Genomic DNA, 26745 nt, shown 5'->3' with positions numbered 1-26745 from the left:
AGTACATGCAAGTACTAACACGGCGGCTGTACATCATTCCAGGTCATCACAATCTGTTGCAATACAAAACATTCACGGCCATTTAAGAAGTCAAGTGGCCTAACGTGCGTTAAAAAGGCATACTTAACGCACACTACCAGCAACTAATTTCTAAACAGGTATTACTACTACAAGGTAGTGGCCTTTCAAGTAAATGCAAAACTGAACATAGGTGACAGAAACACTACTAGGTAAATCAGTAAATATATTATTTTATTTAATCGGCTATTTCCACGACCGAAAGTATGCAGTAATAGTTAGCAAGCTAAAGTCAATATTTTGGAAAGGGTGGCCATGGCCACTGCGACCGTTGCAACTCTGTCGACCCTGACAGTGCTTCTTGGATCTACTCAGATCCTCATACAGTCATGTCTTCTGTCTAGTCAGCCATGATGGCCTAAGCACTTTTGCTACCAGACTGATCCGGTTGAGCACAACACATAATATCAATGTAATTAAGGTATGTACTGTATACCTTGTGAAGTGCGATTTTGCCATCTGAATCGGAGAGATAAGGATCGGCTCCTTTTCTTAACAATCGCTCACAAACAGCAACGTGTCCACAGTATGCGGCTCTGTGTAACGGCGTGGCTCCTCCCGACGTTTGGACATTGACTGCTGCTCCATTGTTGAGAAGCAATTCGACGACCAGCAAATGACCATTACGGCTGGCATAGTGCTATATTCAAACAGCATGACCGTCCATCTAATCAAAATTACAACTTTTCCAAGCAGCATTATTTGGGTACAAAGGGCTACAGTATACAGTTCAAAATAAAAGTGCACACTTGAAGTGCAAATTGCACATATCAATCACTGTGCTTTGATCATGCATCATAACTCGATCTATCATATGATGTATTGATCAGTTGATTCCATCTTCAATGTAAGTGTTTTGTGTGTGGGAACTATTTATGGCAATCAATTGTGCACAATATCTCTAATTGGTTGAATTAATTAATTAAGATTAATTTGTCCATGACATAGCTATGATACACGATACACCTACTATCTAGGGATGTCGTTTCCATGATGATGGGGCAAATTACGGCCCCATGCTTAAAGTTTTTGGCCCCAAACAAAAAGGGAAAGTAATTAATTATTATATAGTAGTTATCAGTTTGACAAGGGTTTCGGAGCTTGACTGTTTTGCTGAGAAATATCATGCACTTAATTAGTAAATCTTGTTCGCAGAAGAACACAAAATAATTAATTAATTTGGCTATTGTGTATTCTACAGCAATTCAAATATGAACTTAGGTATATTTAATATCAATATAAAATTTAGTAATAATATTACTGTTAATATATTATTATTAACAGTTTGGACTCAAAGTGCCCTTTGAGGCCACAATTTCAATCCCATTGTGAAATTTGGCCTGTAACATGCACTGTGTCCAGGACTTATAATTAAAATAGTGGTCTTTAGGAAGATCTACTGATGTAGCCATGTACTCTGCAAAGATTTAGTAAATTACCGAATCCTTCTAGAGGAACTGTCAAAAAATTTACTACTTCAAGAGAAACTTCTCAGTGGCGGAGTCAGAGTTTGCTAGACAAGGGGGCATGAAACAGAGTTTGTGGGTGTGTCATGTACAGTGAGCATGCGTACTTGCAGGTAATTTAGATGTGCAGAGGTCTAGCTATTTTATAGTTGCTGGACTCTATAGGGTACAGATTTGAAGACATGGCCTTCTGGTTTTATTGAAGTACGAACCAATGACTCTGATAGATCAATTCACCTAAAAGAAAGTTTCCCCAAATGGGGCCGGGACACGTGTCCCCAGTGTCCACATTTCCAGTGCCCCAGGCCCCCGAATTTCCTAGTTTAATATTAATTGTGGCATTAGGTTCAATGTTTTTAGTTTCTTCAATTAATTGACTTTCTATTTATTTAGCCATGGAATTACAAACTTCATCTTTATTTATTTTAGTCGCTCTAGAAAGGCATAGTGGTTAGGGTGCAGAGGTGGGGCTTAAGTATTGTTTTAGGGGCTTTATCATCTGGTTTGTTTTTATTTGGGTCTTTACCATATTTGGACGTTTTTATTATTGATTTGGAAGATATGTTATAATGAGGTTTATGGAAAATTCATTTCTGATTTAATGTTTATAGAGGTCAATTCAACTTCCTTTTTAGGAGAGATGGTTGGAATAATAATAATTAAAACATTGGCTATTATAGTGCCGTTATTTATTTCAATTGTTTATTTTACTTTAGCTGAACGAAAAGTTCTAGGTTAGAGAGATACAATGTCGGAAAGGGCCCACTGTAGTCGGGGCATATGTCTGTATCATTCGGATGACAAACTTGAAACAAATGTTTCCTTACATTATATTTTCTTCTAGATTGTATTGCTATTTTATTAATCACACACTGTATGTATCACATGCCTACCAGAGCGGTGTATGTCGCACTATCTGTGACGTTAGGAGGAGTTCCATTTTCCAGCAACCGCCTAACACGATCAACAGAACCGTCCATTGCAGCCTGCCATATTCCACGTTCAAATTCCATCTCCGACATCGTCTGAGTCAAAGCGCCCTCCGCAACCGAACAACCACAACATTCACCATGCAAGTGGCCCTCCATAGCGTCATTATACGGGACATGTTACGGGAACAGACGAAAAGACTTGTATGGAGAGTCGACGGTGCGTGACCATTTCGTCTCCTCGATCTGACACATTTAGCTGCCGTGCTCAAAGAAGTAGCTGTGTGCAGTAAGTGTCAGAAAGGTAGTTTGAGTTTGAAGGTGGGGAAGTAACGAGTGCGATTTGCTATTCCACTCTTTCTGGAATGCTCTAATCCGTGAGAATATTTATTCCACCGCAAGCTGAGCTGTTTCGAAGTTTGGATCGTCTAGATTTTGTGGTACTCAAATAAGAACCGGTAGACAATTGTACAGTTTGAAGACTACGTCAGTTCAAGGTGGCTACAGAAGTAAACCGACGTATACGTATGGTGCTTGGTGCTCGTGAAATGGGTTATGGTCATGCATTCTGGTGTTGAGGTTAGATGGTTGTTTGTTGCCTGCAAGTGTGACCGCATTTTGTCGTGTCGTATGTGTACAGACTTGCAGTCGTATTGAACCTGGTTGGTTGTATGTCCTCTGTCAGTTACTCTCATCACAACAAGATACGTTGAGATGATGTAGATAGTGCTGAAATCACATTATTCCTATTGTAGTTGAGGAGGCTGCTACTGTTGTAGCTAAAGAAGCCATGTTTGAGGCTGCCAGAGAAGTCAGAGTCCTTGAGATTCCTGAAGCACAATTTGGTGAATTCAAAACATTTTTGACATTTAGTTATAGCTCATTGATATTGTTTTGTTTTACAGATCCAAACGAAGACAGTGACGTTTCTGGTGATGAGTTCGGAGGTTTTGTACCCATGGAAGGCACTGTAGACATTGCTGTGTCATGTGATGGCACTTGGCAGAGGCGAGGCCATCAGTCCCTGTACGGAGTAGAGACTGTGATCTCAGAAGAGACAGGCGAAGTGTTAGATTACGAAATGCAAAGCAAGTTCTGCTTCAACTGCCAAGCCCATTCTACCTGGGATAGAACCACCAAGAAGTACCAAGAGTGGAAGGAGCAACAGAAGGAGGTATGCCAAATCAACTTTGTGGGATCTTCTGGAAGTATGGAAGCAAGTGGTGCAGTAACTCTCTGGAATCGATCGGTAGAGCTCCACAACTTTTGCTATACCACTTTTATTGGTGATGGAGACAGCTCCTCATATAAGAAAGTGGTTGAATCGAAACCATATAGAGAGGACGTCTCCATCACCAAGAGCGATTGTGTGGGACATGTCCAGAAAAGAATGGGCAAGAACTTACACAACTTACAGGTAACGTGGAAAGACACTGGTTGTACCTCCAGAGCCTGGACAACGAGGTAAGAAGGGTATAAAGGTCAAAGGCAGATTGACGAACAAGTTGTGTGACAAACTACAAAATTATTATGGCCTTTCCATACGAAGGAATTTGGGTGATCCAGAGGCAATTGTAACAGCAGTAAAAGCCATCATTGGCCACCAAGCTGACGATTATCAGTACTGCCCTCAGGGGGAGTTGTCATGGTGCAAACATAATCGTGGCGATCCATCATACAAGCCTAAAAATTTCCCTTCCTCAATAATTGAGGTAATGCACCCGGTATTTGATCGCCTCACTAATCAAGACCTTCTGGAAAGAGTGGCTAGAGGGGACTCACAAAATCTCAATGAGGCGTTACATAGCATAATATGGAAAAGGTGTCCTAAACACACATTTGCTTCTGCTACCATAGTGAGAATCGCAACAGCGTTAAGCTGTTATTCAATGAAACCTAGGCAGCATTGGTCTAATTAGGATATTGGAGAGGTTAGATATCCTAAGTAATGTACGTATTTACCCAGTTCTCTTGAGAAGAGCTAGATAGAAGGAGAGCCATAGACTATGCCAGGAGTCAAGACTTTGATCATAAGAGGCGGAGGCAAGAACTAAGAGGAATAAAGAAGAGAGGCCTGGACAAACAGCAGCGAGAAGAAGAACCGTTCTATGAGGCTGGTGCTTTCGATGTTGAGGACGTGGAAGTTGTTGTTGAGGACGTAGAAGATGTTGAGAATGTGGATGCACCTGGTCCATCTAAGGTAGCACCACAACCTAGACAGAAGAGGTCAAAATCAAAAACAGCTAAGAATCCTACAAAAAGAGCAAAGCCGTGTGATGACTCTGATCCTGAGTGGGAGCTATGCTTGAAGAGAAGTGTGAAATGGGAGACTTACATAATCAATATCAATATCACAGCATCAATATTTTGGGGTGCAATGCAGCTACGTTCTCGTCGTGCACCCTGTGAGTACCCTGTATTGCCAGGGAACCAAATCCGCAATTACTGAAAGCAATATGCAAGAGCAATGTTGATTATGATTGAATGAATGAATGTTATTGTTATTGCACATTGTGCAGATCCCACTCGGGGCTCGTACATAAGCGCACATACATACACACTACACGTGGAACAATATGACATGCACACAAAGACCAATACCACAACATATCCTACATTCTATATTCATACCACCCCATCGCCCTAGTTAGTTTGTTCATAGACCTTACTGCCCTCTTCAAAAGCTAACTTTTGATTCGTGCATTTTCTCTGCTGCTTCTCGAAACCAATCTGGAAATCTGTCTCTTAGAGAGTCTTGATACCTCATTCCCACGCCTCTACCAATGCCCTTTCGATAGGCCCTATTTACCGTTGTACATACCACCAACTTCTCGACGTCCCATAAGTGACTTTCAAATGCTAATATTGGGTACAATTGAGTATCCACTATTTTTGTCCAGATTTTGTCACTCCCACAGACTCCACCAAGTCGAGCCACAACAGAGTTGACTGCTCCATAAAACTTTCTACATCTCTCCTATGCTGTACCCGTTTCTCGTCTCTTTGCGTCTACGATCACTCCCAGATGAGAAATCCTCTCCAAGGGTGAAACATTCATTGGCAAAATGTCTTCTACTAATTAGTCTCTAGAACTGTAATCGTTACGGATCTGTGGTCGCAGCAGCCAGCCCGTTCAGACTTGGCAGGCTGACTCACGTCGATAAAAGCTGTAGAATGACAGCGATTTTTCTACTGTTAGATCCTCGGCTAGACGCAAAAGAAGTTGCTTGCGTGACGATTTCGAAGAAACGATATTCTAGCGCGCACACTACAAAAAAATTGACGTAGCTTTTCTAATTTGGTACGAACTGTCGTTCTTCCAGGGCTCAGCCAAGTTTCATCATCCATGCAGCAGTTACGTAAAGTTTAGTTTTTACATACAGTTGAAGATTTCGAATCAGCGCTACACGGGTCTGGGAGGTCGAGGCTAGCAGCCGTTACCGTAGAACAAGCCGTTGACTATGAACATCTCTGTACACGGGTTTTTAGCCTGAATTAGAGTACACTTGGAGCTCTGTTATAGCTAAAATGTTTTATATATAGGCATTATGATAGCGCAAGGCTTCGCCAACACCTCCACACACCACACAATTCAGAATTCAGTTGCAGTAGTGCAGACAGAGCTACAAGAAACGTTACTTTTCATTACGTTAAATTAACTTAAATAAAATAAAATAATCAAAATAATAACTAGGAATCTGTCCGCCGTCAAACACGTAGTAAAAATTATTCTCGTGGGCAAGAAACAGCATTTGTGCAATCTGGTTAAGAGAAAGCCAATCGACATTGCTCAAATACTACAAAGAACTGCAAAAAACAAATTCCATATTTAGATCAATAAAGCATAGGTTTGTACATTTGACAACTACATACAATGATGTTCCAAGGACCAAGCCGGAAGTAAAGAGGAATGAAACCTTTATAGAGGGCCATGAATCCTTCAGTCTTAATTGTCTGCAAAACCAACAACATCACGTGTATGATTTTGTTATGGCATACTCAACTTGAAACATCAATATTAACAACAGTTGAGCATACAGTTGTTGGCAACTGTCGTTATGTCTACCCACCAGCTATAACTAAAAGCAACTGACATTTTGCTGCAACCTATCGTTGTGCTGTGTTGAGTTTACATCTGAGCATCAAAAGATACATAATATGTACGTAGTAGTACCCTGTTTGTAAAAACAGACATGCTGTGCGTGCGTGCGTGCGTGCGTGCGTGTGTGTGTGCATGTGTTCTCAGATACTTAAATGAGATTCTTGACAGTTGCTGCACAATGTAAACACAAACAATAAAAATGATTAATTATATTAATCATGGCATGTAAATGGTTGGTATATTGATGATATTGTATGAGATAACGAGATCAATAATTGAGTTACCATGAAGTCCAAACACTGGGGCCTCTAACCCACAAGCTTTGCAAATTTAGTTTACCAGTTGTAGACAGTCAGTTACTGCCTATCCATACAGTTCTATACAATAGCAACAAATGACCTTCAACCGCAGTGCTCGATGAACAGTCAAACAAAATCTGAAACTTATCTTACAGCAAAATTGATGACAAGATGAGTGCACAGCAAGAAATTGTGCCTGGTCCTCCTGTAATTGAAGTGGCACATATATTTGGCAATGCAGCGCTCGGTAGTTGTCATATCAAATGCCTTGTTTGAGACATCACTGACACAGTGTCACTGTATCATCCGTCACTGCACTGCACTGTGCCCGCCTACTAAACAGCTGAAACTTTCTGCAAATGTACCCAACGGCCCCACCCCTATACAATGTCACGCCCAGTAGATGCTACCTAAATCATACAGTAGTACACATTGTACAAGTAGACCAGCATCAAAGTAGTTGAAAGTTAGACTCATGCCCAGTCCTCCTCCGAACTAGGTTGCTACACCACGTGCGCGCTAGCTGTCATGTGTGTGTGTGTGTGTGTGTGTGTGTGTGTGTGTGTGTGTGTGTGTGTGTGTGTGTGTGTGTGTGTGTGTGTGTGTGTGTGTGTGGTTTCACACATGAGACAGCTAGCGTCCTCGGTGGAGGACTGGGGCACAAGTGGTGTATTTTGCAGTTGGTTGTTAATGTGATGGCACTTTGCAAAAGCTACTGTACAACATCAAGCCATAACAAATATAACTCAAATGAGCAATCACTTTGGCTCCATTCCGTTTACCCACAAATGTGCACATGCCTACTTTTTTTCGTTACACTCTTCAAGAAAAATCAATCATTTGTAAATTTCTAAATGCATCAAGTTTGCCCACGTGTGTCGTGCACTAGCTGATGTGTATATTCTACCGAATTATTGTGCACAAACTTGGCCTGTATGTCATTACTTATCCCTGCCTATACACCATACCTGACGAGCACAATCCACGGAGCCTTTGTAAACAGTTGATACACCTGCTTTCAGCAGCCTTTGATTCATCAACCTTGACTATAGAAACACAGACATAACAAGTTTGTAAAAACAAAGCACAAACTGTGAAGACATAACAGTTGCGGATCCAGACAGGAAAAAAGAGTCGTGCAAACTAAAATGCTTGGACACTTTGGAGAGGTTTTACTAAAGTTGGTGAATACAATAGTATACGTTAATGTTCCATTACCAGATGAATTTCATATCTACAACATAGTATCATGGTATATTCTATGTGTATACTCATGAGGAACAGGAACGTACCTTTTTTGCATGCAGGTTGCATGCAAAAGGTTAACGTCTCAAAACGTACCTAAAGTCTACAATGGGCCAAGAAGGACTCAATGGACTTGCACTACATGAACTTCAATTATAGAACTGACATTGACTATGATGCAACTTTGGATACATTGGTTAACAAACAACGTCGCAGAATGTCTTTCTTCAACATACTGGACGGTAATTAAGATTTTAGGCCACCGATACCGCAGTGCCCTCACAGCAGCAACTGCTTTAAGAGTAAGAATGTGAGGAAATAACTTTTGACACATTGTTTGATAGGTTTTATATCTATAGGAATGACGGATGTCTCAGTTTGCTTTCCAGTACAACAGTTCTCTAACTATGTTGTCTGGTGGAAAAGGTCATCATTCCTGTCCTTACCAGGACCTTGTATTTTTGGTTCTTACTCGCAACCAGAACAAAGGTGGTGCCTAGGCACCACCCTAGATCCGCCACTGCATAAGGCATGTTAAACAAAACAACAGCAATGACACATAACATAAACTCTACTCATACAAGAGATAAATAATTAGGTCATGTACCACGTATTCTTTGTTACAGTTGCTGTGTTCAGGCAGTACCAGACCACAAATGCAGTCAACATGTAGAAACGTCGTATTTTTAATCTCTTGCAACAGTGTGTTCACCAATAAGAAATCTCTGTTTTTCAAACACTGCCAATCAAGACTTGGCCTTGACAAGCCAGTGCAGTTCTATGCTAATTGAGCTTCTCTTTAGGTGTTTTCACTCAGAAAGGGTGAGCCTGCGGCAAGAAATTCATGGTAAAAATAACAGGTAGCTTTACACGGCAAGAGGGATTGAAACTTGACTGCTTTACTAGGGGCTTTCCCCACTTTAATTTTAAAAGACCAGTGCTGGTAGTTTGATAATATAGGAGCTTTTCACACCTAATGGCTAATTAACTATATAGCCTATCAAATAGTGAGACGTTAAAGTGTTGATGTTTTAATCTGCATTGTTGCATTGTTTAAAATCATTACAAGTTGATAATTGAATAACATTATTAGTATATATCATTAGACAATTGGTGACGTCATCAAAAATTGATGGACAAGCTTCCTTCAGCAATAACCCTGTGTACACCACCGCATATATATATAGCTTAATATAGACTATTCCTAGTATTGTTTACTAACAATACTAAAGGTCAGCCCAATTGTAAGTGACAAGAACTTACTAACATAAACATTAACAAATGACTACACCTACCAGCATTACCTTAATCACATCAATAGGATTAGAGGCCACTGCTCCAGCAAACCCAGCAAACATTCCACATCTTGATAACATAAAATATCAACATAGTAGTTGATCACCCCGGTCTGCTCATGCATACAGGAAGTGAGTGTTCATGGTGTCCTCCACTAGTTTGGCTCTTAGTAGTTTTTGCTTTATCCAGTCATACATTGAGAGTTCCACTCCAACAACTACAGCAGCTCGTTGTGTATTTGGTCCAACACCCTGCAACAATGCAATGACAAAATTACAAGTGAAAGATTAGTCAGGCATTTTGTATAGTATATAAACACACATCTACGCACCATTATGGCATATACAGCAACCGACAAAAAACAAACAAATAAAAACAAACAGACAAACACATGATAATAAAGAAACAAGCAAAAAACATGTTTAGAAAGATACAATGTTACAAACAGACTTACAAACAAACAGGCAAGCAGACAGACAGACAGACAAACACACAGACAAGGAGACAGACAGACACATACACACTCTCTCACACACACACACACACACACACACACACCACACACACACACACACACACACACACACACACACACACACACACACACACACACACACACACTACTCAAGTAACTCACACGATAAAGACCCCTAAAGCCTTCCATCTTGTAAATATCAGCAAACGATGAGAACATTCCTCTCGATGATACAGTAGATGGTGTTCCAACCTGCATCCTTACCTACAATATATACGCGTACACCATCATCATCACCACAAATATCCTAATCATCAATATAACGTTTCTAAAATTATCTAAACTTTGTTTATCAAAAAGCACCAATAAATGCTAAACCACAACCAAAAAAAGTAGCTGCTACACTGCACATCACCAACAGTATTATTCATGTAATCAACTAACATAATTCTGTCAAAACGTTCAATAGCTCAGGAAATATGAGTCCATTTTGAAACATCCTTATCCCAAGCAAAGCATGAGGCAGCGGACTTGGCAAATACATGGTTGTTTGAATAATGAGTATAGTAAAAGTAGTAAATTGATATTGAGAGACATATTTTCAGAGATTGATGTGACTTATCTGTTTGTCTATTTTCCTCTTTTTCTGTATCACAGATACGTACAACGTAAAATGTAATAATAATAATAATAATAATAATAATAATCAATTGAAAATGGAACTTAAGTCCAAGGTCGAGCGGACCAGGAGGCTGGAGAAGAATCGTAAGAGACTTCACCAGAATGGTTTGTTTCAACGAGATGCTGGACGGTTTTACAGAGAACTGGATAAGCAGACTATCCAGGTCACTTCCCCACCATCCGAGTCTGAGATCGAACAGTATTGGGGTGGTATCCTAGAAACTGAGGTACATCACAATGAGTCTGCCTTCTGGCTGAGACGTCAAATCGATGGCGAGACGCACCGGAAAGATGAGCAGCAGTGGTTACCTATCTCAGACAATGAGGTCACATCGTGTCTCAAAAGGATGGGGAACTGGAAGTCTCCTGGTCCAGACAAGGTTTATGGTTTCTGGGTCAAGCGTATCACGTGTCTTCACACTGATCTGACTCGTAACTACAACCTGCTGGTTCAGAATCCAGACTCTGTACCCAACTGGTTGTCTCAAGGAATAACCACTCTGATTCCTAAGAATGACAAGGCTGACCAGGCCAAAAATTACTGGCCTATCACCTGTCTGTCTGTCTTCTATAAGACCCTCACCTCAGTCATCAGGCAGAGGATTGCAGGGCATTTGGATCAGAGAAACCTCATGGCTCCGGAGCAGAAGGGTTGTCGACAGGGATCTTTTGGTGCAAAGGATCAGCTGTTGATCAACAAGCTGCTTATCGAAGACTGTAAGACCAGGCACAACAGCTTGAGCATGGCTTGGGTGGACTACCAGAAAGACTATGACAGCGTGCCACACAGTTGGTTGCTCCAATGCCTTCAGATGCATAAGATCAGTCCAGTCTTGTGCAGATTCCTGTCATGTGTGATGAAGAGTTGGAGGACATCAATGGTGCTTCCTTGTGGGAATAGTACGATCAAGACAAGGCTTATGCAGATCAGGAGGGGTATTTTCCAAGGTGACTCACTTTCTCCACTTCTCTTCTGTATGGCTCTCAATCCTCTGAGCAAGGAGCTGAACAGAACCGGTTACGGCTACCGGATTACCACTGGGCATGGTGAGACTGCCAAACGTCAGCTTATCAGTCATCTACTCTACATGGATGATCTGAAGCTGTATGGCAGAAACTCTGATCAGTTGGACGGGTTGTTGCACACGGTTCATACCTTCTCTGATGACATCCAGATGAAGTTTGGTCTGGACAAATGTGCTGTTGCACACTTTGTCAACGGCAGGCTATCTGGACACAACTCTGGAGTGACGGTAGGAAAAACGGACACCATCAACTGTCTGGAACCGGGTCAAGACTACAAGTATTTGGGTGTAGATGAGAGTAACGGTATTCAGCACAGCATGATGCGGGAGAGACTCCTTCGTGAGTACTTCCGCAGAGTGAAGGTGGTTCTTCGGACTGAGTTGTATGGTCGGAACAAGATTCTAGCCATCAATGGGTTTGCACTACCGGTTCTCACTTACGGTTTTGGCGTCATTCATTGGGGGTGCACGGACCTGCAGCAGCTTGATCAACGGACCAGAAAGCTCCTCTCTATGCACGGTGTCCACCATCCTGCTGCAGACGTTGACCGACTGTACGCTCCTTGCGGTGATGGGGGTAGGGGGTTACAACAGATTGAGTCGACATATCAATCTTGTATTGTGAGGCTGAACTGTTACCTTGCTGACAGTTCTAATCCTTTCATGCAGATGATACGGGAGTGTGACTCTGGAAAATCTTCACACTCAATCAAGCGCATGGCTTGTTGCTTTACTGCACAGCTGGGGAGAAGTCTTGCTTCGGATGACAAGTCGCAGAGCTTACACAGGAATGCATCCATCTTGGTTGAAGGTGGCTTCGAGCAAGCGCCTGAAACAGATGCGAGACATTACCGTACGTGTTGCAGTTCTCTTCGTGTGCGATCCTGGAGCGGGAAGCCTATGCACGGGCAGTATCGTCGTCTCACTGAGCAACCGCCTGTGGACATGAAAGAGACCTACGGATGGCTAAAGACAGCAAATCTTCCTGCTGCAACTGAGGGACTGGTTGTTGCTGCTCAAGACCAAGCTCTTCGGACTCGGTACTATGAGCGCAAGATTCTACATCGTGATGTCAGTCCTACTTGTCGCATGTGCAGTGTAGGCCTGGAAACAGTCGATCACATTGTGGCAGGCTGTAGTGCTTTGGCACCGACGGACTACACTGATTGACACAATCAGGTGGCATTCATCATTCACTGGGATGTTTGTCGTCATTTTGGGGTCCCAGTGGAGAGCAGATGGTACCGGCATCATCCTGATAGGCTTGTGGAGACGGATGACGTTACTATGATGTGGGATACCACCATCCCCACTGCCAGGAAGATCAAAGCCAATCGTCCAGACATCGTCTCAGAAATAGGAAGACAAACACTTGTCTTCTTATTGATATCAGCTGTCCTGCTGATGGCAACATTGGCAAGAAACATGCTGAGAAGTTGGCGAAGTACAGCGACTTACGAGTGGAGACAAGCCACATGTGGCATTGTCGAACACTGGTGGTTCCGGTGGTCTTGGGAGCTTTGGGCACAGTGCACGCAGGTATTGCACGGTGGCTGGACATTATTCCAGGTCATCACAACTTGCAGCACTTACAGAAAACAGTGCTTCTGGGATCTACTCGGATCCTTCGTAAAGTCATGTCTTCTTTCTAGACAGCCGTGATGGTCTAAGTACTTCTGAAGCAGGGTTTGCTTCCGGTACTTGTAATAGACTTTACAAACCAGACTGACCTGGTTGAGCACGACAACATAATAAGACCAAAGCAAACCTAAACATAAGGTTTGTACCAGTCACATGAGACATCATTTCAGTACCATATTCCTTCACAAAACACTTGTTCATGCTAACATAATAATCATCTTGATCATACAGTTGACATAACCTAACTAGCATGTCAAAGTGACACAAAACCTGTACTTGCTTCACACCCAATCTATCTTTGCACTGACTTACGGCTCCTCTGGTTACTAAATATCCTAACGGCTTTAAAGCATCTAAGAATCAGTAGCAACCAAAAAGCCAAAAAAACGCTCTATCTTTGCATACACTACAATACAAGACTATTGGCAGAGAAGATGCTATAAGAGTGTTATGGTTTATAAAACGTTTTTTTCCGGTGCCATCTCCTCGTTCCCACCATGCAATTCCCTAAACTCATATTGCTATTAAAAACCCAAAGAGCAAAGACAATCAAATGATGAGTCACATGATGCAACAGAACACTAACATGCTATGAGTGCAAGATAAAGCAGCAACAACTAGGACAAAACAGCTAAATGCAATAAAATGACCTCATTCAACCACTAAAAACACTTACTTTCAATACATCAGTTGGATTAGCAATAGCTGCAGCAAGACCACCAGCAGCTACTGCTGAAATTACATTAGTCAACAGCGTCTCATCTACACACGATGACAGCCTACAACATGCTGACCACAACATCAATACATATCCACAAAAGTAAACCTTCAGCGTTTCCGGCAAGTATTCGTTTAAATGCATGATAGCACCCCAACTTAATCGTTCCATATGTTGCCTGACGTAATACTGCAGGAGCAATTCTAACACAACAGTTACCAGTCAGTACGACAACACAAATTAAGTAAACGTATTACTGCACATGGTTTTTGACAAATGTATTGCCAATGATCACCCATCTAGTACTCTACATAATAAAATATGTCTTGCTATCTGAAACTCACCCTGAATAGAGAGCTTTTACACCCTCTTCTTTGGTGATAGTAACAATGGCATGTATCATGCCTCGATATTTCAACTGTGAATGAGCTGCGTCGCTCACTTGCCCTTGAATTTGCAACCTCGTTTTTGTCAGATCAATAGGAAATGTTCCTATTGACAAAAGCAACACATTCACAGTGCCTGATAACAAATTGGACATAAACGCATGTAATTAATATCAATTAAAATTTAATTTTAAGTTATCTATTGTAATTATCTCATGCATAGACTTATAATAATACATGTAAAGTGTTGTCGATTGCTGTGCTATAAAGTAGATGGCCTACAGCAAGTACAAACAAATATTACACAGAAGATCCGGTTATAAAGCCCATCGTCTTCTGCCATGCCACTTTTCAAACTTTGTCAATTTTGTTGTTAATTATTTTTGTGCCATTACATGCACGATATTGTTCAAATTGACAAAGTCTAGAAAGAATAGATACCATGTCTATTACAAAATCCTTAATTAATTAATTAACCCTCTCCATGTTCCAGTGTACTCGTTTATTCAAGCAGAATAAAATCCACAATTCAAATCCCTAACTTCCGAACTGACCAAATCACAGATTTCATTGTCTTCTTTCAACAACATTACAGCAGCTGATGTAAAGACAATAAATAAACGTGTGCAACAGCACCATTTAGAGAGGAGATGCAAAATATATAGCCTAGTACTCCTACACTTATCTACATAACATAGCAGAGAAGTTGTTAGGCAGCCCCTAGGAAAAGCAGGCCTCTAAGGAAGGAAGGCGTCTACAGAAAAGGCAGGCTCCTCAGGAAGACACAGGCCCCTAAGGCCGGGGATGGACAGAAAGAGGATAGCCACAGAAATTAATACAAAAGATGTAAAGCCAGGAGCCTATATCTACCCAGCACCAAAATTTGTTACTGCGTCTGGTGATAGGGATATTTCAAAACCGCTGATGAATGTCCAGCATGTTCAAGTCTCGCATCTCAATATCTTTATAATTTGGTGTAGAAAAGAATTCGAACGACATACTAGTATGTAGATGCCGACTAGCATTCACAGCGCTCGCTTACCTAATTCGGCAGCTATGGAAGCAATGCCTCCAGACACAAACGGTTTCCAACTAAGTATTTCCATCTTCCAACTCTGAAATGCCTCGTCCAATCGTGAAATGACGTATGTAGCACTTTACACACAATTAAAACATCCGGGATGTTGCGTCCATTGCTACACTCCCGTATATAAATAATCTACTACAGTATTGATTGTTCTAAAAATTGCAAGCTTTTGACAAACGATAAATTTGCATATAGAAGCTTCCCCAGTAAAACTACCAGCTTTAAATTAATAATATGGTTGTCACCTACACGTGCAACGTGCGCGCGCAATCGCATCAGTTGCCTGGAAATCGCGCATCGGAAATACGTCTGATTGGTGGACGAACGTCCACTCGACCAATCATCGTTTAACGACACGCCTTCCACTCTAGATATGTCAGCGGGGCAATTTGAACACATCATTTGAACTTGTCCTACACGAACACGCGCTATACGTGTACAGATGAGAGGAACGCAAAACACCCGTACCGTCGACGAGCAGTACAATCAAACCAAGAAATGGTCTCGCAGGGTAAGAACTCCGGCCCAGATGGTTGATGCTTTGAACACACACCCTCATCTTTGTGTTTCGCGTTTTTTTGCAGAGTTCGCATCGCTTGCCATCTCAAGGCGAGAAAGATGAAAAGCCAATGACGAGAGCAATGAAGAGAGCGAGTTTGTCTGAGGACGGACGACCGTTCGCGAAGAGAGCAGCTCTCGGAAATATCACAAACGTGAGGCAACTTTCAACGGTTGTAGTCTCACGTAGCCAGACCGTTTCTAAATACTATACCGGGGAAGACAAAATGTTGTGGTTGTCATGACTTAGTTTGCGTGGGTGTGGTAATTGTGGATAAACTGATTTACATGATCTTGTAATCAACTGATTACTAAAAGAAAGATATCTCAATTTATTGTTCTTAATTTTAGCCTTGCTTGTAGGTTTCTTGAGGGAGCTGTATTTTACCATACTGTGTACATGCATTAGACAGACAAATTATTTATTATTGTTGTTTGTTTGTTTGTTTGTTGTTATTTTTGATACTAAGCAACATGATATATTTTTAAATATTGTTCATGTCAATAATACAGCAATCGCAGAAACTCTAAAAAACTCAGAAACTTGCTACTCTATCATATATCAGTTTACTTGTTGTTATTATTACTATTTTGTTTTGTTATTATTTTATTTGTTGTTTTTACAATATTATTGCTATTATTATTAAGACCATACCAAACAATTATATGGTTTAATTACAATATAAATGTGTAGATGGTCTCTCAAACAGTGATGATACAAATTGAGCGAGCATTTGTCTGTCTGTCTGTCTGTCAGTAATGCTACATCACGATGGCCTATACACCCATATTTAGCGAGTGGATGTTCTAAATTGGTGTCAAGTGGCACGAGTAAAGCTGATTTACCCAAATAAAAGTAGAAGTATGTATAAACACACAATTGTGATAGAATGTACAGCAGAAACTATCATATTAATATGGATTTTAGGCTGTACCACTCTGTCACAATGGAAACGGATATACTAAAGTCCATTCAAACAATAGGTGCAGTGTGGGAAAATTACCAGATCTTGGTATCCCGGGCACTTACAAACATGGAAATGATGCCTCCGGAATGCATATGAGGAGGTGCAGATACTGGTGCATTCTAACAGTCAGAATGATGCTCAAATACGTTGGAACGAGCAGCTTCCGGAATATTACATATGCAGACTCCACCCCAGTCGGACATGGCCCATCCTATTCTAGCTCGAGAGTAGATGTAATCACCTAAATTGCATTCCTTAGAATACATTAGACAGCCAATTAGTTCTCAATGACGTCTCCAGAGTCACAAGCGAACTCAATCCAGAGCTTTAGAAGACATCCACACCTACTTTTGTCAGCAGTATTTCTGCAGCTGTTCTAGAATGCCATCACAAGCTTGTAATGAGTGTTTGCATTGTGTTTAGCAGACATCATTGAAGTAGTTACGCTAATTCAATTTCCTATTTTCCCCACTAGACAGCCCAAACTGACAAAGTCCACACCCACAATTCCCACACTGCACCTATTGTTCGAATGGACTTTAGTACATAAAGGTTGTAAAGCGGTCTCTCCCCAGTAAATGGCAGGTGGGTGTTGATGCCAAGTGGTGTAAGTCAGACAGGCAGCAAAGGAAACTACATGCTATTGGGATGGTCTCAAATGATGGCATTTACACATACGATCCTTGCCATTATTATCTAGTTATTATAATTTATGTTATGTCATGCTCAATAATTTGGTTCCTAAGGTCTATTGCAAGCACTAGAAACAATTTATGCTTCAGATGTGCTTAGACTAACATAGGCTTGAGTGTCCAGCCGGTTGTCTCCCTAGGAGGAGAAAGACGGTCGGCTGGAAATAAATTGCCGACTCTCTATCCTCCAATCAGAGGGATGCACGTTGCTATTGGCTTTTTGCTATTGTAATTTTGCTCTGATGCAAGTGCCAGTAGTCTCAACACTTGTCATCCAAGTCCACAAACAACAGGTTGACTTTTTCCAGTTCTTCACGTTTTCTGTTTTTGTATGATCGCTAGACTCAAAGCTAACCACAGACGTCAACCAATGGTTGGTCACAACTTATGCAAATCATAGCTTTGCACATCGCCATGTGCTGAGTGCAAATACTACAAAGTGTAGATGGTCTACTCGTTCAATGCATGCGACGTACGACACCCTCAGTGACTAGAAATTGTTTTGCTTGCGCTGCGTATTCCTCAAAGTAAGAAAAGGAAGACAACAGAAGAAGACGACATGCAAGTGCACCTCACATGCTAACAAAATGTGATATCAGGCGACATGAGAGATTGACTACTCAGTTACAAATTACATTAGCAGAGAGCCAATAGCGACATGCATCGCATCAATAGTTATCGTAAATACAAAAACATTGAGCAAAACATGTAAGATCCTCATTGGAGAATAGAGAGTTGGCAGTTTTCTTTGAGTGGCAAACCTCTTCAGCCGGTGTTTCTCCTTCTGCGGGGAGACAACCGGCTGGACACTCGAGCCTAAGACTAGCATGACTTTTAGACAGAAGACATGACTTATGAATGATCTGAGTAGATCCAAGGAACACTGTTTTCTGTAAGTGCTGCAAGTTGTGATGACCCAGAATGTTGTCCAGCCACCATGCAGCACCAGCATGCACTGTGCCCAAAATTAAATTGTCTAGAACTGCTAGTATCCAACACTACCACGTTGTCATTACTTATAAGTGACCATATGTTATCAACACAACTTCTCAGCAGTTTCTCGTCACATGATTTCACAAAGTGGCAATTAATTAAGACACTTGATACTGACGTTTATTTTACAAATTTATTAGTTAATGCTGGTACAATCTGTCTCGATGATTGCAAGGCTTCAGTGGACGATGGGACCACTCGATTGTGTTCCATGGTCACTGTAGTTTGTCAGTGCTACACTAGCTACAACAGCATGTACACACAATACTTACTTGTATTGTTGACTTTGGAGCTGCAATGAGTGACAAGCAATCTTTTCTATTGCAACAACATTGTACATGAAACTAGCACTCATTCAATTGAATGCCTTGTTGACGTTTATTATTAAATTTAAATGTGCACTCTTATGCAAGAAGAAAAACATGTCAATAATGTACACACAATATGTCCATATCTGCATTATATTGTGAGTCACACACACATGCAAACACACACACACACACACACACACACACACACACACACACACACACACACACACACACACACACACGCACGCACACGCAATTGAGCATTCTGTCATATAGTAAGCAAAACTTTGTTGCTGTGCTTACAATTCACTCGTGCTGCAGGTTCAAACAGAACAAGGACATCTTTCATTGAAACTGGATAAACAACCTTACACAAGGCACTCTATAGGGAATAGCAATGGCGAACTCGAAAAAAGTCAACCAGAGTAGGCAACACTTATAGCATTTCTCAATAGTGTGTATTACACATAATAGAGCGTGTTTCAACTTTTACAGCGAATCTAAATCAAGAGTTAAATCACTGGATGATATAAAGTTTATGTCACTTTTCCTGCCTCCTATATGTATGAAGACTGCAGTGGGTGGACAGTCGAGTGACAAATGCAGTGAGAGACACGATGCCGACACCAAACAAGAAGACACCACACAGACACTTGAACTGTCAGACTCAAAGATTGAGAAGGCAACAGCATGTCAACGCAAAGACATCGATGGTATCCAACTCATTTAATTGATTTTTCATACAACAACAAGCTTAATTTAATATTTATCTATCATTTAGCAAGAAGCGATCCTCTCTATTCAACCGAATATGCGCAAGACATCTACCATCACATGAGACAGAAAGAGGTTGGTATTGTCATTGTTTATGTTTGTGTATTGTTTACTATTTATTATCTAGATGGCCCAGTCTATAACATCTTACATGGACAAGCAACGCGACATCTCTCCCAACCTTAGAATGGTGCTGGTCGACTGGATGGTTGAGGTAAGTCTAAACAGCAATTGTTATTTATTGTATAAAATCTGTAATAAGATTTATTTGTAATTGTCTAGGTTCAGGAGAGTTTTGAGCTCTTTCATGAGACTCTCTATCTTTCTGTTAAATATATTGATAGATATCTGTCTGTCAAGGTATGCATTTTTGTTTGTAAATTTTTTGAATGTGAATCTTGTGTTAATATCAATCATTGCTCTGGTTTAGAATGTTAATCGTGGCCAACTACAGCTTGTAGGAACAGCTGCAATAATGATTGCATCAAAGTTTGAAGTAAGTTGATATTTAATATTTATAATTCAATAATTATTTAAATTATTATATTTAATTATTTTTATTAATTAATAATTTTGTTATTTGTTTTGAGTTTGTTGCAAATTATTTATTGTTTTAATTAAATCATAATTAAATTAATAATTTTATTATTTATTTTAATTTAAGGTAAAATAATAATTAATACTTTTATTATTTATTTTAAATTTATGAAAATTAATTAATTAATAGTTTTATTATTTATTTGAATTTATGGTATATTAATTAAATTAATACTTTTTATTTTGAGTTTGTTGCAAATTAATTTATTGTTTTAATAAATTTTAATTTTATTATTTATTTTGACTGTTTTGTTGTTGTGTACACTAAAACCCACCATATGTATTTATTATAATATATTTTAATTAATTTTAATTTAATTAATAATTTTATTATTTATTTTGAGTTTGTTGTAATTTAATTAATTAATAAATTTATTATTTATTTGAATTTATGGTAAATTAATTAAATCAATACTTTTTATTTTGAGTTTGTTGCAAATTAATTTATTGTTTTAATTAATTTTATTTTATTTTATTATTTATTTTGACTGTTTTGTTGTTGTGTACACTAAAACCCACCATATTTATTTATTGTAATATATTTTAATTAATTTTAATTTAATTAATAATTTTTATATTTGTTGTAAATTAATATATTTTAATTAATTTTAATTTAATTAAGAATTTTAATATTTATTTTGAGTTTGTTGTAAATTAATTAATTAAGAATTTTATTATTTATTTTGAGTTTGTTGTGTGCACTAAACCTACCATATTTATTATACAGTATTATTGTTTTTAGGAAACTAGTCAGCCTCTAGTCGAAGACTTCCTGTACGTATGTGACGATGCCTATACTAGAGAACAATTATTAGCAACAGAAGTCGACATGCTGCAAGCTTTGCATTATGATCTCAATACTCCGATTGCTTATCATTTTCTCAGAAGATTTGCAAGGGTATTAATATCAATTAATACTAATTGATAGACATTAATTAATCAGTCTGTTTGTCGCTTGTATTACAGGCTGCTGAAGTCAACATGGAAATACATTGTCTCGCTCGTTATTTCTGTGAGCTCACACTCCAAGAGTATGCATTCGTTGAACATAAAGCATCATTACTGGCAGCGAGTGCGCTGGGACTTGCACTCAAAATGAAGAAGGCGGGCAGCTGGGTTTGTAATCATTACATAAATTTGTCACGTGATGTACACATATGTATGTATGTATGTATGTATGTATGTACATAACAGAGGGGAATATAATGCCCAGACATCAGACATTGTCCGGTCAAAACAAGTCCATGTCCGGCCATATATTGTATTGGCCGGACATTGGTTACTCGAATGGTCACACCCAAATGGCATGATCCGGACACTCATAAGTTAGACTATGTGCACTATCAGAGAGTATGTTTTCTTGCGGTACATCTACTATCTTTCTATTCCCCGTAAGCCTGAACTGGGAAGTGAGTAATGAGGTAGAGGTCACGCCAAGTGTGCTCATTAGAGCATGGTACACCAATTATCTTAAGTGGTTCCAGTTGATGATGCCTTGATCTCACAGGATAATTCAATAATAGCCATTCTACTTGACTAATTTGTCCTTGCTATGCAAACGTGTTATCTTTTGTTTTTCTTTGTAGGAATGGCTTAAATAATTTAATAAACACCTGCCAGACCTGGTGGTTTCTAACGATTCCGAGATCATTGCGAAGGTCCTAAAACAGCGGAGATATTACAGATTTTCAAAGTTCACACTTATGGGGTCATAGACAGTAAGCTTCTGTGTGAAGTGGTGAGACTGGTTACTGAGACACGAGTTGACATGAAACAAACGTTTTCACCTAGAATGTGCGTAGCACAGCACCAAAATATGAGGACATGAATCGGTAGAAACAGCGTCTCCAAGACGGTAATCAAACGTCCTGATTTGTGAATGTTTTCTTTCTGAGTATGTGGTCGAGATGTACCCGGTGAAGGGCGGGTAATGGTTCTGACATAGGAACTGTAGGCGAGAGTGTGGGAAACCGCAAACACGCATGCTGCATACTAAAATTGAAACGTCTGTGTTAAACAGTTGTCATTGTCAAACTTGTTTAAGCCATAGCAGCGACTGCTGTTTCTTTGAAAATTCCAGTCGTTCTGGAAAGATCCCAGACGGTTTCTTTCAAGGAGCCCCTTTGGCAAACTATTCTGTCAGCACACTAAGTACCTGTGCAAAAAATGTGAATACCAATTTAGTATACCTTGAAAATAAAATGAAGGAGCGACTAGGTTGGTGTGACACCAAACTTCTTTGTCATATAATTGCCTTTCTTGACACCCAAACATGGCAAAAAACCTAAAGTTCAAACTTCTGAGCAAGATAGTGAAGACGAGAACGTTGATGATAATGCAGAGGCTAGAGAAGCTGTAGAAGCTCTTGCTGTTCGTTTTGTCAAAAAAACCACTAGAAAGCAAAGGGGTTCATATTCTTTCTCTTCAAGCTGAGGAGATAGTCACTTATGCTAGAAAATATCTGCACATATTAGCAAGGTGTGTTATGAGTCTGTGTGGTACATACTTCACACCTGTCCAGACATAGCATTAGTCTCTCCCTTTACTACCACACATGTTGAAAGGATGTCTTTGTCGCTGAAACTGATCAAGAGAGACCGGCGCACCAGCTTGAGCAACACCACTTTGTCTGACCTTATAATAATAATAATAATAATAATAATAATAATAATAATTTATTTTTATCACACCAAATCTGGTGTAGTTTCCTCATAGGGGCAACATAAAACACACACACACACACACACACACACACACACACACACACACACACACACACACACACACACACACACACACACACACACATGTAGACAAATGACATAACTAACACACAAAATCACTTAACCTACACGTAAAAATATTACTATCTACCATATCCAATCCATATCCAGGATAACTATGTCTAACTATTAGCAATGCCAGTCCTCTCACAAGTTCATTTCTTAAATCGGTGGCCTGTTTAAGAAATTTAGTCTGTAGTATTTCATCTTAAGAGATGCCTCAACAAATTTTGGAACTCTTTGCACTATGTCTCTTTGTCTCATACCAAGCCCACGACGAATACCTTTTCGATACGCTGTGTTAATAGACGTCTCTACTATACCATGAAGGGCCATCACTTGAAGACTTTCACGCTGACGCCACTATTCAGCTGTGGTGGGAAGGATGCAAGACCAAGCGCTGTCCTAATCAAGGTTTCAGAAAGCAATACAGAGTAAAAAAGCTGGAGAGTTGGCCCAAGACGATAGATAGCACTAGCAGCTTTAGTTTAGATGACTGGGACGTGTGGCATAATCCTCTAAGTCTGCGTCTACAAATAGTGTTCCAGAAGGGTCTGACTGAATACAATTTGCACATCGTTGTGCTAGTTTTTCATGTTAATGTTCTTCTAATGTCTCACATAATTATAGTGCACTTTCAAGTTTGTTTGTTTTTTGAGGTTCCATAATTTTTTCACTTTATTGTAATGCAATAAATGATTGCCTTGCAGGTATGCTGTCTCAAAGTTGTTCTGGTTATTTTCATGTTTTGTATATATATCAAATAATAGAAATAGAGTGTTGTTTTTGGGCTCAAAATCTGATAGAATGGGCGTGATCTAAATGGGCGTGGCTTTGACAAACCTGCTTGTCCAAACAACAAATTTCCTTATATTCTGCTCTGTATGTATGTATGTACTTAGTAAGTTACGTTACGTATGTGTGTATGTAATATTGTGTGTGTGTGTGTGTGTGTGTGTGTGTGTGTGTGTGTGTGTGTGTGTGTGTGTGTATGTGTGCATGTATCTCTAGACTTCAACATTGGAATTCTACACTCAATACACCGAGAAGGACCTCTTGCCTTGCATGCAACAGCTCAATGCCCTGATTGGCGAGAAACCGAAAGAGAACGTCTCGACTGTCAGAAATAAATATGCTCACATGTCAGTTAACAACCTCTTATGACTCTACTGTACAAATTTGTTACATTTCTAACTGATTGTTGGTTTTAGTGTTTTCTTCGAGTCGAGTAAGGTGCCACCTCTCGGTATGGAAGAGATTGCCAGTTGTGGGCAATGAGATGTGTTGGGAGAGGGCTGAAATTTGTTTACAGTAACTTCGTATTTTATTGTTCTTTATGATTGAGTAAGATAGCCGTCTGTATAGAGACACACACTGATTTGTAGAGAGCATTTGAAACTCGACATCCGGTTGTGTTGTCGTTTCTACAATTAAATAGATTCAAATACTGTACACTGGACTCTTAGACAGTTTGTGGGGTTACACACAGTTGGAGCCTACATTTTGATGTGCTCGACAGCGCGCAGTGTTCTGGACCCCGAGTTTCAGCAATTCTGCGCATGCGTTACAGGATCATGGCTGGTAGGTTTCTCATTGTTATTGGCGTCTTCTTACTACTTCATGCAGCGTTTTCGGCTACCCAACGTATTGTACTTTGATTTGGATGCACCGTGTAATAATTTATGAGATTAAATGTTGTTATTCCAGACCGTTCCTTTCTTAGACTGGCAGCTCGTCCTTTCACGACGTTGCCGTTAGATGTAATGCTATTATCGAGCGCTGAATAGTGTAACTACAACAGTTTGGTTTCTTTCAGATTGTTCTTCAATGCCTAATTGCATTCGTTATTAGTTGCGTGGGCGTGGTCCGGTCCAATATTAAATTTCAAGAAATCAAAGTAACAACAGAATACGTCACAAGGTACATTTACTGAGGTTGTCTTTTTCTGTATTTTTCTTATTTTATTGTGTGGTTTGTAGGACGTTTGATACAGTTGGCAACTGCAGTTCTTTCTATACTTTCCGTCATAGAGGAAGAGTCTTGTTTGGGACTGAACAGAAAGATAGGACGTCTTTTATTAAGAGTAAAAGGACATTGTCGGTAGCAGCTGGCGATGAGTGAACTGCACTTGAAGTATACTTGAAAATTTAGATTATGTTAATTAATCGGATCATTTAATCGTGTTTGTTGGTTGTACAGGAACACACACACACACACACACACACACACACACACACACACGCACACGCACACGCACACGCACCACAACTATTACTACTAGTACATATGGTATGACTCTATATTCTACAAGCATTGGCATACACATAATGTGGAAGACATTGATATACTTCGTGTGATCATCTTGGCAATAACGTAGTTGTAGTATTTACTCTTCCGATGTCAAGTGAAAGTTTTTTTAGATGTTGTAATATCAGTGCAATCAGTCATACTTGTTTGATTGTTTTGTTTTCATTTAAGTGATGCTTCACCAGCACATCAAATTTATAGATAAACAGAGTTATTCCTTTCCGTGAGAAATGAGAGTACATGTAACAACACGACAATTTGTGACTCTAAGGTTATATAAGGCATGCAAGGCATAGATTGATCAATAAATTAATATGGTTTATTGTCAGAGTTGTGAAATCATGGTATTTTGAACAAATTAGGTTATGGGTATTGCTATGTTATTTCCTTGATTAGTGCAGTCTTGCCTTGACATGGTCTGCTATAATATTACTTTTGTAATCCTTGAGAGTAGCAAGTGAATTCAAGTGCACCGGTATGGCTCCATGATGTCAAGATGCAAAAAACCACATGGAAGCATGCTAGCAGTCTCTTGAGTTTCCTGTGTGAAACGATATGCAAGCAAGTTAGATGCTTTGATCTATTGCACTTACGTGTACATACAAGATAGATTTAGTGAGGCACACGTGCACTGGTTGAAAGTTTAACAAATAATTTGTTTAAATGTAGAGCTTTTTCAGGTGATTTTTAACATGATGAGGATACCCTTCACGTTCGAAGGTATTTCTTTGCCAAGTGTTGTGACTTGACAATTCATAATAACTATAGCTTTAATTAATTACTTATGTGGCAAGCTGTAACAGCGAAATGCTACTAGACTTCACAGTTCTTATGAAATTTGTCTGAAATATGAATCTATAACGATGTCTGCAGGTATCCAGATGTTAGGGATGTTATGATGAGACTGTTGGTGACAAGTCGTAGTTCAAGTTGTGAACTTGTGTTGTGAAGTGGTACTTAATTGCCACAAGGCAGTTGGACAGCAAATGTGCTCGAGTCCATGCTCAGCATATGTAGTTCACAAATCAAAGTCTTCAACCAAGTTGTTAGTTGACTGTGCAAGAGAAGGCTTGTGATTGAACAATGGCATTGCTCTTTAATTATACAGACACACACTCAATTGACCAATGTTACTAATCTTTTTGTTTGGTAATTATCCTTTCTTGTTTTGCTTTATTTGCACAATGATATGACAACAGAACAAGCCAATAATGATCTGGAAGAGTCCTGATTTCTACATAGGAGGCTGCAGGTGGAGATTGAACCAATAGGACTCCCTGCAGCTTTGACCAACACATTTAGGCATGTCCAGACTTTATCACAGGGTAGCACAC

At 39.7% G+C, this 26745-nt stretch overlaps 5 protein-coding genes across 7 annotated transcripts in view; 3 read left to right on the top strand and 2 right to left on the bottom strand.

Annotated features, from left to right (window-relative positions):
- Positions 1-2632, bottom strand: part of LOC134196856 (ankyrin repeat domain-containing protein 39-like) — a 3231-nt gene extending 599 nt beyond the window's left edge. The window contains exons 1-2 of the mRNA XM_062666077.1: positions 2438-2632; positions 515-718 (exon numbers count right to left, since the gene is read on the bottom strand). Of these exons, the coding sequence (XP_062522061.1) occupies positions 515-718; positions 2438-2632 (399 nt within the window). The remainder of the gene's footprint in view (positions 1-514; positions 719-2437) is intronic.
- Positions 2633-2700: 68 nt separating this feature from the next.
- On the top strand, positions 2701-4933 carry LOC134196563 (uncharacterized). 2 transcript variants are annotated; one of them, XM_062665727.1, is made up of 3 exons: positions 2701-2850; positions 2906-3318; positions 3379-4933. In XM_062665727.1, exons 2-3 carry the CDS (start codon positions 3264-3266, stop codon positions 3939-3941), a joined length of 618 nt encoding a protein of 205 aa, XP_062521711.1. In that variant the 5' UTR covers positions 2701-2850; positions 2906-3263; the 3' UTR covers positions 3942-4933. The 2 variants fall into 2 exon arrangements, with proteins under 2 accessions (XP_062521711.1, XP_062521712.1); XM_062665728.1 differs by having other exon boundaries at positions 2701-3318.
- A 1058-nt stretch (positions 4934-5991) lies between these two features.
- Positions 5992-15497, bottom strand: LOC134196250 (kidney mitochondrial carrier protein 1-like). Of its 2 annotated transcripts, none has more exons than XM_062665339.1 (10): positions 15384-15497; positions 14300-14447; positions 14064-14158; positions 13914-13999; positions 10053-10154; positions 9542-9666; positions 9424-9484; positions 7843-7920; positions 6347-6427; positions 5992-6280 (listed from the first exon to the last, which is right to left on the bottom strand). In XM_062665339.1, the coding sequence occupies exons 1-10, from the start codon at positions 15445-15447 to the stop codon at positions 6239-6241; spliced, it is 882 nt and encodes a 293-aa protein (XP_062521323.1). In that variant the 5' UTR covers positions 15448-15497; the 3' UTR covers positions 5992-6238. The 2 variants fall into 2 exon arrangements, with proteins under 2 accessions (XP_062521323.1, XP_062521322.1); XM_062665338.1 differs by having other exon boundaries at positions 14300-14477; positions 15384-15488.
- Positions 15498-15808: 311 nt separating this feature from the next.
- On the top strand, positions 15809-24557 carry LOC134196425 (G2/mitotic-specific cyclin-B3-like). The gene is made up of 12 exons (XM_062665537.1): positions 15809-15939; positions 16013-16141; positions 19272-19375; positions 19446-19663; positions 19732-19799; positions 19852-19938; positions 20007-20084; positions 20155-20220; positions 21064-21219; positions 21288-21437; positions 24116-24246; positions 24316-24557. The coding sequence occupies exons 1-12, from the start codon at positions 15871-15873 to the stop codon at positions 24380-24382; spliced, it is 1323 nt and encodes a 440-aa protein (XP_062521521.1). The 5' UTR covers positions 15809-15870; the 3' UTR covers positions 24383-24557.
- A 120-nt stretch (positions 24558-24677) lies between these two features.
- LOC134196742 (ER membrane protein complex subunit 5-like) lies at positions 24678-25305 on the top strand. The gene is made up of 4 exons (XM_062665964.1): positions 24678-24748; positions 24812-24864; positions 24921-25024; positions 25084-25305. The coding sequence occupies exons 1-4, from the start codon at positions 24679-24681 to the stop codon at positions 25223-25225; spliced, it is 369 nt and encodes a 122-aa protein (XP_062521948.1). The 5' UTR covers position 24678; the 3' UTR covers positions 25226-25305.
- The last annotated feature ends 1440 nt before the right edge of the window (positions 25306-26745 follow it).

Source organism: Corticium candelabrum, chromosome 21 (assembly GCF_963422355.1).
Source record: "Corticium candelabrum chromosome 21, ooCorCand1.1, whole genome shotgun sequence".
NCBI classification, from domain to species: Eukaryota; Metazoa; Porifera; class Homoscleromorpha; order Homosclerophorida; family Plakinidae; genus Corticium; species Corticium candelabrum.
Note: the sequence above shows the minus strand (reverse complement) of the source record. Positions and strands in the feature narration are given on the sequence as shown.

Bases quoted from the DNA above. Each gene is read 5' to 3' on its own strand.
- LOC134196742 (XM_062665964.1), top strand. From the start codon at position 24,679: ATGGCTGGTAGGTTTCTCATTGTTATTGGCGTCTTCTTACTACTTCAT. The intron at 24,749-24,811 runs GTATTGTACTTT...TTGTTATTCCAG, and splicing joins AGCGTTTTCGGCTACCCAAC to ACCGTTCCTTTCTTAGACTG. The intron at 25,025-25,083 runs GTACATTTACTG...TGTGGTTTGTAG, and splicing joins ACAACAGAATACGTCACAAG to GACGTTTGATACAGTTGGCA.
- LOC134196563 (XM_062665727.1), top strand. From the start codon at position 3,264: ATGTTTGAGGCTGCCAGAGAAGTCAGAGTCCTTGAGATTCCTGAAGCA. The intron at 3,319-3,378 runs GTGAATTCAAAA...TTTGTTTTACAG, and splicing joins GATTCCTGAAGCACAATTTG to ATCCAAACGAAGACAGTGAC.
- LOC134196425 (XM_062665537.1), top strand. From the start codon at position 15,871: ATGAGAGGAACGCAAAACACCCGTACCGTCGACGAGCAGTACAATCAA. The intron at 19,939-20,006 runs GTAAGTCTAAAC...GTAATTGTCTAG, and splicing joins TGGTCGACTGGATGGTTGAG to GTTCAGGAGAGTTTTGAGCT. The intron at 20,221-21,063 runs GTAAGTTGATAT...TATTGTTTTTAG, and splicing joins TGATTGCATCAAAGTTTGAA to GAAACTAGTCAGCCTCTAGT.
- LOC134196250 (XM_062665338.1), bottom strand. From the start codon at position 15,447: ATGGAAATACTTAGTTGGAAACCGTTTGTGTCTGGAGGCATTGCTTCC. The intron at 14,000-14,063 runs GTTTACTTTTGT...CATCGTGTGTAG, and splicing joins ACTTGCCGGAAACGCTGAAG to ATGAGACGCTGTTGACTAAT. The intron at 9,667-10,052 runs GTGAGTTACTTG...GCATTGTTGCAG, and splicing joins GCTTTAGGGGTCTTTATCGT to GGTGTTGGACCAAATACACA.